Here is an 18059-nt window from a genome sequence, read left to right on the forward strand (position 1 = left end):
GGTCACTTTCCTCACGACAACCTATCGCCATATCAAGAATCAAACAATTGGCCCTTTCATTTACAATGATATAATCTAAGGTTGTTAAACTGCACCCCTCAACCCGGGTAGCGCTCCACTTAGCATCCTATTTAGAGTAGCCATTTAACATTATCAATTGGTGTTTCAAGATCAAATTGCCCTATGGTTTACCGTGTTTATTAGAAAATACATTTCCGATGAGCCCCGAACCTCTCTCATCGACTTTATTATCATCAGAAAGAAATATCTTAGCATTGAAATCTCCGGCTATTATAATAGGAAGCTCTGAGTCACATTAGTTTAAGATTTTCGCTATTCTCTCCACATTTACTTTATTCTCTATTCCGTTAGGAGGATTGTATATATTTATCAGCATTAGGCACGGGAATTGGGGTATGGAAGTTTTAACCATCACCATAGCACCATATCGTTGGACCAACTTTTTTGACTCCGGACCATGGATATTTAATAGCTGTTAATAGACCGCCCTTTGGGCATCCTCTCATTCCTTTTGACGCTAAAGTTTGTATGCAGCACCTTCCATCATCCATTAATATCACACGGTTCATATAGCCAAGTTTCCTACAATGCTACCATACAGAAACTGTGTACGTTCTCTAGCAGCTCATATTTTTCATAGTGTAGATTACCACGGGTGTTCAAGGATATCATCATATCCAATTCATCAGGGACGGTGTTCTAATTGATATTTAAATTCTATCGGCAGCCACTGCCAGTAACCTTTGTTCTTGGCTTCCCTACTTGTCTCAGCTAGCTGCACAGTATTAGAATTCCTGAGAGATTTGAGTCTATTATTGGCGATTGATTGTCCCCGTATCCCCGGGCCACCACTTATCTGTGGTTGCAATTCAGTTTCCGCAGACCTTACCCCTGTTATTGCTATGCTGTTATTAATTTTCTTATTGAGATCAATTGCCAACCTCTGATTCTTCACCATGTGCATAGAGGTTTCTGTACATGTGTACCCTACTTTGTTGAATAATTCGTGGTGACTTAATATAAACTCCAATATTGTGTCATCCATACACCACACATTCGTTGTCACCAACATTTAATATATTAGCCATTCAAGACAGTTGTTCATGAAAAGTCAGCTGCTTATGTGGAGCATATTTATTACCCCAAAACAAACATTTATTTTTACAAGCCACTCTTATTCGTTTGGCAGTAAATATGTTTGGTTGAAAACATACCGCCCATTTCATTAAGGGCTAATGTGCTACATTATTTGGCTGTAAACATGTACACATGCAAACTCTAAAACAAATACCCGAACACTCACAACATATAAAAACAATGTGCAAAAACACACCGTTTTTCACATACCTCTAATCATTCTGGAGGTACCAATGTGCAAAACTTTGCAAACAAGCAGCAATACCAAGTGCAAAATACAACATCTAATCAATAAAGTGCAAAGTGCAAAATCGGAGAAGCCAATTGTTCAAAACTTCATAATTAGCTATAGGGAGTACACTTCTTCATTGTGTACACACATTGTTAATTCAGACTACATGCAATTATTCCAATTTGAGATCTTTCAGACAAAAAACATGAACCTTCAGAGTCTGAATCGGTATTGTGGTCAATGCGGGGAACCATTCACGGTCGGCGTCGCTAGACACTAGCTTTAATTGAAACAAGTACTGAGTACGGCAGGTGTTCCTAATGACCTGCCTTTCCTGACCGTTTCGGCATACAACTGTTAACTGACTTCCTCTGGACAAGGAATAGGTGTGCCCTATTGTAAAGCACAGACTTGAGGGTTACTGGTTTGTTTGTCCTTTTAAAACATGAAAGACTGCAGATTCATGGCAGCCCAAAGAAATTACTGACCTTCAATTAAAGAAAACCCCTCGCACGTGGAGGCGAGACGGGGATAAGTGGATAAATCTTGTTTGGAGTCTTAATCCTTTACAGCTGGGACCTTTATCCCACCTGGGTGTAAGAACTTGTATCACATAGAGAGAACAATGTTCTGGTCCAAAACAAGCATACTAGTGTTACTTCACAATAGGAATGGAAAGCATGGGTACCTGAATAGAATCTTGCTCCAATTTATGGCGTACTGATATTTCTTGTAGTTACAAGTGGACCTGTATCTCAGTCATATAGAGCGGGGTCCTGGATAAAAAGAAAAAATAGGGGAGAAATGGGGGCATGGATTTTAAGTTCAGTTGTAGTACGAGGGTAACTGCAACTTCCAAGTAAATAAAGGAGAAACTGTGACAGGAAAACTGCAATCATGTTCCGCTCAATTGTGACCTTTGTGGAGATTACTCTGCCTGGCCTGCGTAGTTGGTGCAGGGCGCATATAGAACCTGCAGGCACAATGAGAAACATCTAAAAATCGTATAAATGAGCTAAAGTTTGATAAAGAAAGTACTATTCATTTCATTAGTACACGTCTTTTCATTTTATTAATAATTCCAAATAATCAAGAAGCTAATCATTATTGATAATAGTTCATTCCAGGACAAAGTATCTTTGTCTGGAATGAACTATTATCAATAATGATTAGCTTCTTGATTATTTATATGATTTTTAGATGTTCAATTAGTGAATGAATGTTTGAATGTTTGAATAGCCTAAAATGTTTTTTAAGAATTGATTAAATTATTTCATAAAATGTAGTTTATACAAATCTAAATAAAAGGAAAATGATGATTTGATCTTTACATTCCCCTGCCTTCCTCTTTCAGTTGTTCTCCTCATTTCCTGGTACCATTTTTGTATTATTATATGTTTCTACCTTAAGGTACCAGTGAATATTGAGGTCCCCACCTTGGGTTTGGTCTATCCGATTCCAGAATGACATCCGGAGAGGGTCAAAAAATCGCCTTGCCTTTCCAGGCATCCATGTGCCTGAGCCACCAAAGGAGTTCCAACCTGCCTTTGGGAGACAGAACCACTAACTGAGAGTAAGAAAGGCTTTCGCGCAGATGCTTGTCCATGAGGCGCTGCAAGGCTCAATAATGGAGGGAAGCTGGAAAAATGGCTTGAATGGAGGCTGACAACATCTCCACTACCCTGGCTAGCTGCCTGAGAGAGACCTTCCCTTTCTTGAGGAGGAGGGAGATTTCCTTCCATATTTTGGAGAGCCTGTTGTCTGGAAGGAGAAGGATTCACTGCATGGAATCTATACTGAAGCCCAGAAATTGGATACATTGTGTAGGCTGGAAAATTGACCTGCTTGCATTTATAACAAAACCTAACGCTGGTAAAAGTGAGACTGTTAAACACAGATGAGTCTGAAGAATCTGAACATTCTGAGGTAGAAGAAGCATGTTGTCCAGGTAAATGATTATTCGAATCCCTTTTGACCTGAAGTGAAACACCACCGGCTTTATTAGTTTGGTGTAGCACCACAGGGCTGATGAGAGGCCAAACCGGAGAGAGGCAAACTGACGAATGCGAGACCCCCTTTGGAACTGCAGGAACACCTGGTGGGGAGGGTAAATTGGGATTATAAAGTATGCATCCTTGAGGTCCATCTTGACCATCCAATCTGCCGGGAGAAGGTGAATCCCCCCATTTTGAAGTGTTGATACACCGCAAATGAGTTGAGGGCTCGCAAATTTATAACTGGGCGAAAGCCTTCCTCGGGTTTTGGGACTAGACATATTTTGCTTAGAAATTGGAAGGCCTTGAAGGAGGCTGGAACCACTGCCCCCTATAAAATGAGATCCTGGACCTCCGCATCTATTAACTTCTTCTTGGCCTTGTTGAACACGAAGGGACAGGGGAATGTGAGCTGACAAGGGGTGGAATAAAAGTCTATTTGAAACCCCCTCACCATTTGTAACACCCAGGGATCTGAGGTGTTCGCCTCCCACTGAGGAAAAAACCTGACCAACCTGCCGCCTAAACATTTACGGGAAGAAACATTTAACACATTTGGCATTACCTGAAACTGTCCTTGCTCTACCAGCACCCCTGTCGGCACGTCCTCTCCAGTGGAACTCCCTCTGGGGGTAGAAGTCAGTCTGGGCTTCCCGAGCAGAGGAGGAATTGTGTGCACCCCTGTATGCATACTGACGGGGACGGCTAGAGCCCTGGAGAAAACAGCCAGAGGAGCGGGCTCTACCTCTACCGGCCCTGTGAAAAATCCTAGGGGCAAAAAACTTCTTGATGTTAATCTGTGCTTTATCCAAGGCAGTGAAGGTATGCCTATAGGCAGACAGATCTTTAATTACTCGTTCACCAAATAAATTACCCTGGGCTTTGGGACCTGCCTCGTCCTGTGCTATATTTGCTAGTTTGGAGTCAAGGCCCATAAGGAGGGACTTAGGCCGTTCCTTGGCAATTGCTACATTGGTATTACCGAGCAGGCAAACCGCCCTCTGGACCCAGCCCCAGAGGGCTTGCACATCTACCGGACCACCTGATAGTGCAGCCTCCCCTGCCAACTCAAAAATATGCATCAAGAGCCCTAAGACATCCAAATGTTTATCCTTGCAACTCCTCCAGGCGTTATCAACCCCCTTCTTGGGGCTCTTCCCCATTTGAGATAGGTATGAGACCACGGACTGGTTGATGTCTGCGGTAAGGGTTACCTTGTCCGGGATGACTGGTCTGGGCACTCGGAACGCAGCTTGTTCCTATCCTCTTTGGGTGAAGGGCGTCTAACCCAATGATGGAGTAAGGCTGAAACTGCCGCTAAGTGGTGCCATTTGCTGACCTCGGATGCTGAATTAGGGAAGGGTCGAAAAAAGGAACTCCACTGTCATCCAACAGTGGACCCTTGGATAAACCTGCGGGATCCCACTTCTTCTTGTGCCTTTTAGGAGGAGAGTCAGAATCCTTCAAACTGTCCTCAGAAGACATGGGAACCGAGGCAGCATCACCCGGAAGCCCTGAGTGACTTGGCCAAGAAGGCTTTGACTGGGACTGAATGGGACCCTCCTGAACCAGTTTACGCTTTTGACCCCTACCCGGGGGAGGGACCTGACTAAGCGAGGAAGACGGACTGAGTTGTCCTTCCAAATGTTTGGATTTTTGAAAAACATTTTCGAGGGATAGGTTTTGACATCAAAGGACCCTCCTCAGACGGCAGGTGAAAATCAGGAATTTTATTTATTAACCTATCAAAGGCTGAGGTCAATGTGGAATTGAGGTCCCGAAGGGCAGAGTCTATGGTTGTTTGAATTACCTGAGCCACTGAAGGCTGAGAAGGAGGGCTACCTCCCCCGACCCTTTATTACCACTATCATCCCCCAACCTCTCACTTTGACGTCTGACATGGCTGCTGAAATCAGCGGAAGTCGGGGACTTCGGCCCCTTTATTGGCCACCATGATGACAGAACCCACAAATATAGGAGGGAAGGGAAAGGGAAGAAATGAAGGACCACAGGAATGAGGGCTTCCAGAAAAAAGTGTTTATAATGGCAGGCACAGGCCCTTAGAAACCCAGCTTTACTTTAAAAAGAAAGTCTGAGGCATGGAAGTACTGTTGAATGCCAACGCCGAACAGGCGCGATAATAAAGAGCTGCTCACCCCAGCAGGGTGCATATGGCAAGCAGCGAGCGAGGGAAATGCCTCACAGTAACCCGACAGGCAAAGCCTGTCAGCCTAGCAGGTGTTGTAGGCAGTGTGTAGTGCGGGTGGGCCGGTGAAGTTGGGAGAGCTTCCCGAGGAGGGAGGGATCAGTCGGGCTGCCCATGCCCTGAAATGAAAGCCCGCGCTTTTCAGGCCTGACAGAAAGAAAAAGCAAACGCACAGAGGCAATGCTTACAGATGTGCGTCCGCTGCAACGGGAGCTCCGTTACGCTGTGGTTGCACATGAGGGATACCATGTAACAATCCCAACAAGCCCGTGACAGGAACGGGAAAAGAAAAAAGAATGCTCACGCTGAAATGAGCGTGAAAGGACCCACACACTTGGAAAAAAAATTATTATATTAAAACTGAAAGCACAGTGCTACAATGAAACTTCCAACTACTGACTCGCAACAAAGTACAAAACGGAAGGGAACGACTTAGCTTGTAGCGTCAGCTGCAAAGAAAGTGGAGTTGGTGTTTGATGAAAGTACTTATATGGAGGTGGGTCTCTTCCTATTTATCTGGCCTCCATGTTGGTTTGGGATTCTTCCCTTGATTGTTATTGAGTACTGTTTTCAGTTTAAATTGAAGAAACTTGTTTATCGTTAAAAGTTTTCTTTGCTGATGTGGTGTCAGAAGTAAAGATATAATGCATAATATGAAGCCTCCTGTCTTGACATAGAATGTGCGTGTGCACTTTGATTTCAACAGCTTTCTGTTATTTAATTCGTTGTTTATAAAGGGAGCCTGCAGTACCGCCATACTCCGAGGTCTCATAAAGCTCTGTTTTGGATCCTAGAGGCAAAAAATAATAATAAACTTATTTGTCACCATGTCTCTACATAGGTAAAAGTGTACAAAAAAATGGGCCACCGTTGATAATATAGAGTTAGTGGTTGGGCATTTAAAAAAGCATAAATTGGGGGCCACACCTACATTCCATAAGGCAAGACCACTTTAATACAGTGTGGCTGGAGTGTAATGACCTCTCTTAATGACACCCCTAATGTCTTAAAGACGTCTGTGTCGAATGCTACCACCGCAGTTCCGGTAGTGTCAGATGTAATAAATACCTCACGTGGACATTACCGCATGGTGTCATGTATAAGATTTAAACTGCATGGAGCGCAGTCTCCTATTACTAGATGAATTCCTGAATGCCACATGTTTTGCTCCCATTAGCAATAATGCATAATGTTACATATATAATGGGAGTTGCTCATTAAAATGACATTTGTGGATTCAAAACACTTTTTTGTATAGAAGTGCATTAGTCACATTGGGAATGGTGCTCACAACATCTGCAACCCACCAAAATATATCATCTGTACCATGTTGGAGCTCAATGAAGTGGGATACCGTGGGTACTGTGTGGACCCTACACCTTATTTTTAAACTGTGTTCCCCAATTCATTTATTGATTGGGCGCCTTGTTTGGTAAACATTCTGTAGCCCACAGGGCCATTAAATTACATATACCACTTTCGTTGTCCTATTGTTAGAGACATTTCTTATTATCCAGTCCTTTTAATTAACAGGAAAGGATTTCATTTTCTTTGTAAACCTGCATATTGTGCATGTCCCACAAGGGTGATGCCCTGTGATTTCCCTGAGATTCCATAAGGTACTTCTGGTTTTTCTTTTCTTTTCTTGGACCGAGCGTGTGTCAGGAACTCTTTGAGGTACCTTGATCTTTTCAAGGCCATGTGGGGGACACAGGCTCTCCCGGTAGACTTAGTTGGACAGTGGGCCAACATTCTTTAATTTATGACTTAAGTCTGCCCGTGCTCTGACTGTATGTAATGTGAGAAACCGGAGGGTATTCTCGCAAGTAGACCTTGGGAGTCCCATTTTTAGGTGGCATGGGAAGGGCTGGCACTCTCAGATCCTAGCCCTGGGGGTAGACGAGCGAGGGAGGATCACCTGGGTATGGGATCCCGGGGGTATGTTTGGGAAAATGGCCCTGGTGAGACGCTGTATTCTACCGGGGAAGAAGGAGAGGATGACAAGATCCCCAAAACCTCTGTAGGTTGTGCTACATCTGACTCCCTTCCTCTAGTTGAATCTTTCCAACCCAGACACCATCAAACCCCTGTATACAACCAATGCCTTAGGATCTCAAACTTCGTTACACCTAGAAACTATCTCTCCCAGAATTTGTGTTTTCCTGTGTCCTACATGAATACTCCTTGTCATTCTTTTTCACGTCCCTCAGATTATTATTTCCCTCACCCCCAACCTGCTCAGATAAAACACTACTGCTCAAACAATCCCCTTTGTTTATTTCAAGATAAAACGGTTATCCACGTCTATGTCGCAAACTTTACCAATCTCACCCTTCTGAATTTACCAACCCCCCCCGTTCTGAATTTACCAACCCCCCTAGGACGAGGAATTTAATTTCTCATTACAAAACCCACCTTTTTGACACAAACACTTTCCTGCCCTGTGGAAGACAGCAGACTAACTAGAGCTGTTTACCTAACATGTCCCGACACAAGGTTCAGGCAGAGTCCGGCAATGGACAGGAATCACGCACACCTGATGGCCCTTTCTCTTCCACAGGGATAAAAGGTGGAGCACAATAGCACAGGAGGAGCAGGGGCAGACCGCACAACATTAGAGCCAACTCAGTATGGTAGTTCAAGAGGAGGAGAAAGTCGGTGCATGCGAGGGAGCAACAAGGAGAGAAGCAACCTTGCCCTTCCCGACCAAGGCCTGTGAATTCTCCACAGATGGAACAATAAGGCCACAAACAATAGCGAGCGTGTGTTGCAGCAGATGTCTACGGTACACAAGACCCTCGTCCACGGATAACTAAGCCTGGGAGAGACGCTGGTCTCCGTGGTACCAACCTTGACTCGAAGGAGAAGAAAGCCAAGGAGTTCATCACAGCCGGTGAGTTGAGAGGAGAGTCAATAGGAAACCGAACTGTGTTGAACGAAAAGTAACAAGTGGCTAATTTGAACTTTGAAAGGTTGAAAGGAACTATTGAGAAAAGAGGGGGAAAACCAGCAACAGAGGAGCCCGGCACCATGTGTGTGCTCACGCATGAAACTCTGGGTGATTTCCTGATGGTAGAGACTACCATAACCAGAAGGCCTTGGGAAAAGGCGAGAATAGGTCAAAGTGGTCATACAGGGTTCTTGGAAAATCCTCTGTACCATCAAAAGTCTGACCGACAGATGATTGTGAAAGAAAGGGAAATGAGTCCTGCTTGAACAGTGTGTTGCAAAAGTTGGCAAGAGTGAACCCAGTGGAGGGATGCTAACGAGAAGGGGCAAATTCTAAAGTCCTATAGTGAACTATTTTCTTAAAGGTTGGCAAGAGTGAACCCGGCGGAAGGATGCTAACAAAAAGGGGCAAAGTCTAAAGTACCAAAGTACAGTGAACTGTCTGTAGAAGTTGGTGAGAGTGAACCCGGCAGAGAGAAGCACAAAACCAGAATAGTGTGTGGATCGAAGTGAATCTGACCAAGGGGTGTCCACAGTGAACTTTCTATAAATGCTGGCAAGAGTAAACCCGGCAGAGGGAGGCCGACAATCACAGGCAAAGCCTGAATAACTGTTTAAAAAGACATTAAGACTTGTGAAAGTAAGTATTGGAAGACTAGGAGAAGTGAATTGTCCCCCTTGTCAAGTGGGTCCGAGCCTGCTCAAGGGGGATCAAGGGGTGAAAACACCTCATCCAAAATCCATTTGGAAAGGAACTTTTTGTTTGTTTGTTGTTGAATAAATCAGGCCCTTAAAGGCAAGAGACTTTTTATTGAAAAGAGACTTGACTATCGAAGTACCTGATAGTCGGAACGGAACTGTCGGCTTGTACTGTGAAAGCTCAAGCGTGTGCTGTGCTCCAAGGTACCATCTTGTCCCGTGCTGAAAACATGGGCAAGGGAGACCTCTGACAATCAGATCCTGAATTATTATTTGGAACACTTATTTATTTATAGAAACGCTATCCCACACTCTTTCTGTAATTAGTTGTAAGGAACTGGCAATAGATTTTATTTTTTTGCATAGGCCCTTTTTATTTTGCCACAACGCCACAAGGACTGCCTTATTTTTCATTTGATTGTTGAAGCTTAGTCACATCTTAGATTTAGGTTTAGATTAGGCATTCCCACCCTGCATTTACAGTTTAACAAACACCCTTTAACTGTGATCACTTGTGTCTGTCTTTACTGTTGCCACCATGAGGTCCTTACAATGGTCACACAGGTGAGTCTGCTGTCTGTTCTGTCTCTCTCACGTGGGATAAGGAGGGTCTCTCTTGGGATGTAACTCACCCTCTTCTTGGAGTCTTTGAGTAATTGTTTATAGGACCCCCCTTGCTCTTAGTCTATTTTCAAGTGCATTTGCATGGGTTAAGAAGTCTTCTGTGTCTGAACAGTTTGTCCGGATCCTAAGGTACTGTTCATGCAGAAGATTTTCCTTCAGAGTTCTGGTGACTGGTGAAGTGAAGATGCATGTTCCTATCAGTGCTCTCACTTTACAAGTTACTGGTGAGTCTACCTTCTTTGTTCTGTATGATGAGGTCATGAAAGTTGAGGTAACTGGAGCTGCTTGACATAGTAAATTCTATCTCTGATGAACTGTCATTGAGCCGTGTATGGAATTCCATCAGGGTACATAGATAGCCTTGCCATATGAAAATGATATTGTCTATCTCTTCCATTTTATAATCCTTTGGCGGAATGGATTGTTGTTCCTGAATACATGTATCTCTTCATATGCAGCCATGTATATTACCGCTAAGCTTGGGCCAAAGGCTGCGCCCATAGCTGTTCTGAACTAACCAACCCCCCAGTAACTGTCTGAAAAGAAGATCTGTGTGGTGTACATCCTGTGAAATGAACAAAAATCAATATATTTTATATGTTTATCTTTCGAGTGTGGCATTTAGAAGTCGGGATGTGTGGGTATGGAAAGTTAGTTTGAGCAGCAAACTTGGGTTATGCTCCTCTCTCTGGCTCCTTCCGAAGGGTAGAATCTAGTGATTCTGGTGATATTGTTTGTTTTGATTTGGATCTTTTTCCATCAATTCATAGAGAGACAAGCTTCGGTATGGACATTTCTAATTAGGTCTTGTACTTACGGGTTGGGTTTAAGTGAGAGAGTGGATGTACGATTGGCCATTGCATTGCTTGCTTGCACATTGTAAAACATATTAAAATATGTTCCAAAAAATGTTCTTTTCCTTACGAGAGCAGGATAGTTGAGTGTGTGCAGTTGTGTTGCTTTATGCAATATAGTTTCTGCCATCTGTATGCATTGGGTGATGTTTGTTTGTTGCATGGTACACACTTTGTGGGGGATTTTAAATGGAATGCAAATTGAATGCAGTGGACCACCAGCTGTAGCACGTGCGTGGGTAATCTTCAACTTTTGTAAGGCCGAGTGGAAACCTGAAGAGTAAAACCAGGCAAAATCTCCTTTACTATTCAGTTATACTCTTTCAGGTTTGACATTGCTCTGCCAAAATTGGTGACGTCTCATGGATGGGACCAAACGTTACAGAGCAAAGCATTTTTGCATTTTCCTATATGAGGTTTGTTGTAACATCATATAGTCCAACCAGTTCTAAATAATTTGTTACTTCAAATGTGATGAATCTGAGGATGTCATCACTACTTTCCCTGGGGTAGCCACTTCCTATGTGGCCAGGGGATAACAGCCGCAACCTGATCCTGACCCGGGGCGGCTATATGAGGGAGGGCCACCTGGTGGAAGGGGTCCCTCGGGGGAGTCAGGTAACATTGTTGGAGAGAGTCAAGTGTCCTCCAGTCTCTTCTAGGGATGTCCCTTCCCCAGGCGCTGATGGCCTATTTTAATATTCTCCCTCAACCCATTGCTAACTCCACTTCTGATGTTCCTCCACATGACATAGGGAATAATATATCCACAACAGGGATGAGGAGGAGACAGGCAGTACAGTGATCATCCCAACAGAGTCCAATATCAACTTCTGCGGTAGTGTGCTAAAACCAATCTGACAACAACTGGGACGAGAAAGAGGGCCGGACCAATAAAGATGCATAAGACCGGCAAACCAAAGCCACGGCCTAGTCTTTGGAAATTGCTCCAACAGGCCAGGAACTTTACATTTTACAGAGCTGATGATGAGGGGTGTGGGCTGCAGGAGTGGATGCTGACCACAACGCACATCGCCGGTCAGAATGCCGGGCAGGAGCACATCACAAGCAGCTGCGAGCAAGTGAGACCTGAGACTGCCGGAAGAAGCTGGAGTGTAGAGAAGCTCCCACCACCAAGCGTAAAGCAGCATGAGCCGGACACAGTTGGAAGAGGCACTGAGAAAGCACAATGGCTAACGGGACACACACCAAGCAAGCAGAGTGAAGGAAACCAGAACAGACACACGTGAAGAGCATTTCCAGCACACGGTAAGCCCATGGAAGTCAAATGGGTTTCTGGGGTACATAAAAATGTATACCACATTGAGCAAGGAACACGAGATTCTCAGAATTAAGTGTATGAGGAACCTGAAGTACTTGTGAAATGTACTACAAATTGGTTGCTGAACCCATGCTCACAGGAAGAAAGCAAAGTGAAGATAACAGTGAATATTAAAGAGAATTTTGTTGAACAAAATTTAACAAGCCAATTTTGGGAAAACTGTTTCATAGACAAAAAGGAAAATGATAACATTTAAGTCCTGGCAGGAGAGTAAATCAGGTAAAATTAAATGCTTACAAGTAAAAATGTGTGAAAGTCCTAACATGAGAGTACACCAGGTAAAACCGTATAAATAATTGTGTAAAAGTCCTGGCAGGAAGGCATACCAGGCGAAGAGAAGTGTTTTGAAAAGACAGCATGAATCCCTGGCACGGGAGATTACCAGAGCGTGTGTATAAGTAGTAAACAACGCATGGAGGATACCCGCCCTTGAGTTTGTGAACTGTGAGAAGAGCCATACCTTTCAAATTCATGTTGATGGTAAAAAGAATACCTAGCAAGAGTCATGTACTTAGGATTCTGAGTTGTATCTCAAGGAAGAAGAGAAATCTGGGGAAGGGAATTATTGTCCCTGAGAACCATGAACATTGTCTGCTTGGAACCTGTTTGTTGGAGTTGAATCTTTTGGTTGGATTTGAACATTTGAACACTTTTCTTGTCAAAGACAATACCCTTTACAACTTGCGTGAGCTGCACAATAGGATTACGGATTCAGAACATATTTTGTTGGACATCGAGACAGAGGACAGACCCATTTGTTTTTGGTTGAGGTAGGGTAAAGCCTCCTAGTATAGGGATAGTGAGACATCTTCCAACCCCTTTTTGTCTCATTAACGATTTATGACCAAAACCATGAGTCCTCTATGTCCACGTTTCATTCCCGGCTCCTCACAAATCACATCACCTACAATCACACCAAAACCATTAATAAATCTTGATTATAGGAGTAATATCCCCATTGACCATTATATCCATATTGTTGTTGCCACTAGGTGAGCTCGCTATGTCCTGCCTCTCGTATACATTACAGGATTTGCTTTACCTTTTTGAATTAATAATTGTAGGGCATTCTTAATATGTTGATGATACAGCATTCATAGCTGTCTTTTTTATGATTTAACAGGTATGTATCATTTAAATAGAGGAGTTTGACTATCTGCACATTTTCGGCACTTCATTGCCAATTTCATGTTAATATTATCATCCTTGTTGTGAAGTAGTGATAATAAAAACACTCATGAAATAAGAACGTTTGTATTTATTATATATTCAAATGTAATTTAATGTTTGAATTTATATGCCTACTACTTTTTATTATTATGTAATCTCAAAATGAGGGGGAGAACATCATATAAATTGGGCTTCTTCTATATCATTGATTTTGTAATAGCCTGACATAGTCCTAGTAGTGTTCAGTGCATTGTTGTATATATGGCAAGGTGTATGTGTATAGAGTATTCTTATCAAAGGCATGGTAAATCTGACTTAAGTTACTGGTTCAGCTAATAGAAGGCAAAGGCTATTCTGCGAGGGGAAATTATGCAAATCGTAAAAAGGAGCAGTGCACTAGGAAACCAGAATGACAATAAAGATAATGGTCATATGTACAGAAAAAATAAACCAGGAAGCATTTAAAGCATTACAAAATAAATGAAGGTTTTCTACAGTAAGAAAGTTAAATGATAGCAAATAGGCGGCTTCAGGTTGACCCCACTTGAGCTTAATGAAATATGATAAGCAACAAAGGGAATGGTCTTTCAAGTGGCGATAGAGTAGTAAATGAACATCTATTGCATCACTCGCTGAGTAAGGTAAGCCCCATTGTGCCAGAATTCTCCAGGTAAAAAGGATCTATAAAGTAAAATTTGTTGTAGCTTTACAGTTATATGATTTTAATCTATAATACACTGGACATTCCCTTAAATGGGTTACCCTGTTTTAATCACAGCTTTTTTCCCAGTGGCTATTTTAACCGTGGTGTTTTCGCATATGCCGTTTTTGGCAATAAAAAAAATTATATATATGTCTTGTGTGTTTGGGTAGGGTATTTGGCGGGGTGAGTGGCATGGTGTTGTGGATTGGATGGGGTTAGGAGGCGAAACGCCCATTAAAAAAAATATTTTTGCCAAAAACAATCACGGTGAAAACAACATGGTTAAAATAGCTTTGGTGAAAATAGCTGCACTTAAAACAAGGGCATCCTTTTAAATAGTTGGCTCTTGTTTGTCTCCAAAAAAATTTTGATCAATGTCCGATACCACCCTCTCGATTTGGTCTCCGGACCACATTAACGACCAAGGTAAAACATATTGGGATGGTCTTTGACCCTGAGGTGTCTTTACTTAAGCCACTGCCAGTGTTCGGCGTGTTTTTGTAAGTATCCGTCTTTTGCGCCATGTTTTTCTTTACCTGCCACACATTGACCACACCCCAGTGTTGGATCGATGGTTAATTCTAGACTCGATTTTGCTAACACACTCTATGGTGGCCTTCCGAAACATCTGATTCACCGGCTGCACTTGGCTCTGAATGCTACAGTTCAATATGTGTGTAAACTCCCAAGACCTTGTCCCTTTCTCCCACTAGGAGTAGATGTCATTGGCTCCCTGTCCACTCTCGGATTACGTTCAAGATCTTATGCCTGGTTTTCAAATGCGTACATGTATTGGCTCCACCTTATCTCACTGAATGTATTGAACTCTACCAATTCTACCACCATGGCGCCTTCTTGGGATGGAGCCCCAAGTCTTCTCTGATCTTCTTAATACCCTCCTCCTCAATGTCCCCACTAGTCGTTATTCTACCAGAGGCGAAAGGCACTTCTCTGTGCTTGGGCCTAAGCTCTAGAACAACCTCCCTCTATCACTGCGCCCCCAAGTCTCCTTCATGGCATTTTTCGCGAACACCTAAAAATATCCTTTTTCATAGCACCTGATCACCAGAACTATCTCTGCATTTGTCAGAGTTTTTGATACTTATACAAGAAGTTCACCAACTGTTCCACCTGCGCCCAGAAGGAGATCATTCCCTGTGTTCTCCGCGTTACAAATATTTAAAATACAAAAATATATAGACGCTGGAAAACAATGTTGCATCTATATGTTTGACTGGAGTGGTCAGGATTGTGCTGAATTTTCACAAGATGACTATTAGTAGACCTACTAAACTTGAACATACTCTTTGCAAGTTATTATTGTCTTCAGTGTTTGTTTACTTTTTCTTTCAGCATGGCAGGAGGATTGTCGTACTCATATTTAACGCTACAAAGCCACATGTACCCAAAAACAGAAAAACATTCCCCGGACCATATAAAGCTGCCATTACCAGTGAAGGTTTAAAAGCCTAGACAGCATTTGAAGAGACAAGATTCTCAATCTGGGTTGCCACTGAATAATGATTCCATGTAGCTGCTGTCAAATACCAATGTTTACAATATCTTCCAGTGTCAAAGGTCATGAAGGGCTGACACCAACTGGTGGCATCAACAGTTTTACAAACATTTGTATCATAAGAAGGAACCCAGTAAAGACACAGCTGTGAAGATGCCCACTACATGTGCAGTGAATGCTCATGGACCGATACTACTAAAATGGTCTTCATAGCTATTTCATAGAACCATTTTAAATGGTGAACTGTGAATAATGGACACCTGTTTACAATATGGGCCTAGAACGGTGGGTGTTTACACTGCTAATGTTGTGTAGCTTTAACTCGTTGTAAACTATCTGTTTGAGGGTCAGTTTTACTGAAATATATTTTATCTACATCGTGTATGTATTCTGATTTTAAATGTGTTTTCTCCACATTGTGTTCTCTCTGCTAGGAATTACATTATAAAAGTATGTTTTAGAGATCAATGAAACAAAGCGCTTAAAATGAATGTAAATGGTCAAATGGGAAGGTGTAATTTTTAATGTTTACAATGATAACTTTATTTGCATTAATAGGGCCAGTTTTCATGCTTTTTGTATTTAATTATGTGACTGTTAAACAGTGGTTCTGTTTATCACTGGCATTAAATTGTCTATGTTTGCATCCCTTTCTACATTTTTAGAGATTAGTGGGAAAAATAAAATGATACACCCAATCATGTGAAGTTGCACACTGCTCCCACTTCTATGTGTAAAAACGTACAGATTAAAGACTTAGCACTAGAAAAGACAAAAGGACTTGCTTGTTTCACCTCTTTTTGATGTACCTTGTATAGATAGGTGTATTTGTGGAGAGTGTAAAGGCTAGAAGCAGCAGGCACTGTGCTGTGAGTGAGATTTGGGGAAGAATGAAACAATGGCTGGAGGCCAGGGGCACCAAGTACGCGGGTGCTCCGGGGCTCGGGCACCCCCCTGGGAAAGACCATCTGCGTAAAAGACCCTATGCTTTAAATGGGACTTTGTTTTTTTTCAGGCGTCGGCAACACCCGGGAAAACTGGAAGTCGGTACCCCTGCTGGAGGCCACAATTAAGGTGAAGGGGGGAGTATAGAAGTAATGGACAGAAGCAGAGCACAGTTAAAATAATTGACCACATTTTATACCACTCCTTATTGTTGCCTAAAAATAATGTAATGTACTAAAAAACATTATAGAGGTCTGTAAGTGCTAAACCGTATGACCTTGACCAAGTCCCTATCCTTTTGTTAACAGCTACTTCTGAATCCAGGTCTTGACTGCAGGACATACACTGTCTAGTTTCAACACGTGAGAAACACGGGAAAGAGGTTCCATGTGATAATGCCGCAGTTAAAAAGTAACCAGGTAGGCAGATTGTTTTTCCTGACCCCTAAAATTCTTTTCTCAAATATTATAGGAGGGGTATAATTATATATATTATTACATCCAATCCTAGAAGATTTGGGCAAAGCGTTTGATTGTCTGGGTGGTGCATTTTTCAGGAGATTTTGCCACCAAGCGGCCATTTTCACTGCAACATAATAAATGGATACTCAGAAATGGAGGTTTCTCACCAATCCTGTAAGAAAGTATAGGAAAATAAGGTTGTGTGGATGGCTGAATCTGGCAGTACGCTTTTTCACCTTCTAGGGGATTCCTAGAATCCTTCCCATGGTGGAACGTAGCTAAGGGAGAGTGACAACCGTTGAAGAGAGTAGAAGGTACAAGTGACAGAGGACAGAGAGACACGTTCCTAGCATTGGTAGAAATGAGAACGAAGGCGGTTCCCCATGGGGAAAAGCAGAGGCTGCAGAGGGAGAACAGCACCGGTTTTAAGGTGACACTTTCGTTCTCTTTACCACCATGGCGCCTTCTTGGGATGGAGCCCCCTGCTTCCTCCTGTATATCCTTTTCTATTCTTCCAGCTTTCCCATAGCCTTCAGAAATATTCCCCAAATTTCTGCTGTGCATACTTTATCTTTCCTTTGTTTCTTGGCCGAATCCTGAGAAGATCCAGGAGATATGTGGCTGGAGAGAGAAAAACCCAGGAGGCTAGGGAGAGAGCCAGAGAGTACCATGAAGCTGGTGAGAGAGAAATAGAGAGAAAGAAAAAGAATGAGAGGGAGGGAGACAAAGCTGTAGGGAGAGAGACACAAGAGACTGGAAAAAGAGAGATAGACCCTAATTTCTCAATACGCACATGCCCAGGAGGCTGGGGTTCTTCTACGTACTCTTGGGTTCTGTTCATTCTCAAACCCTACGCTGGAGTTCCATTTCTTCTCACTGCCCAAACTGGGGTTTCAGTCTTTCTCTCTACCCGCTCTAGGAATTACATTCTTTCTCTTCACTCCTCACTCTGTGATTTCAATCTTTCTCTTTCCACGCTCTGGGGTTCAGTTTCTTCTCAGTCCCCACTCTGGGAAATGTTTGAGTGGACGTCCGATCGCCGTAAGCCAAAATAGGTCCACCTCTTAAGAAGCAAGTGCACGTTTGCCCTGTAAAGCAAGTTTATTTTACAGACATCCAGGAGGGTCTACATGACGCCGTAGAGTCGAACTAACCCACGTCTCCCCGTACCACACAAAGAATTCACATTATATATGTTATGGCAAC

At 42.8% G+C, this 18059-nt stretch overlaps 1 protein-coding gene across 2 annotated transcripts in view; it reads left to right on the forward strand.

Annotated features, from left to right (window-relative positions):
- Nucleotides 1-16227, forward strand: part of SLC35D2 (solute carrier family 35 member D2) — a 464130-nt gene extending 447903 nt beyond the window's left edge. Inside the window, exon 12 of one of the 2 annotated variants that reach the window (XM_069625695.1) lies at nt 15285-16227. In XM_069625695.1, the coding sequence (XP_069481796.1) occupies nt 15285-15396 (112 nt within the window). In that variant the 3' untranslated portion in view covers nt 15397-16227. The remainder of the gene's footprint in view (nt 1-15284) is intronic. The other variant, XM_069625696.1, reaches the window with a different exon arrangement.
- The last annotated feature ends 1832 nt before the right edge of the window (nt 16228-18059 follow it).

Source organism: Ambystoma mexicanum, chromosome 6p (assembly GCF_040938575.1).
Source record: "Ambystoma mexicanum isolate Mex_15411 chromosome 6p, UKY_AmexF1_1, whole genome shotgun sequence".
Classification (NCBI taxonomy): domain Eukaryota; kingdom Metazoa; phylum Chordata; class Amphibia; order Caudata; family Ambystomatidae; genus Ambystoma; species Ambystoma mexicanum.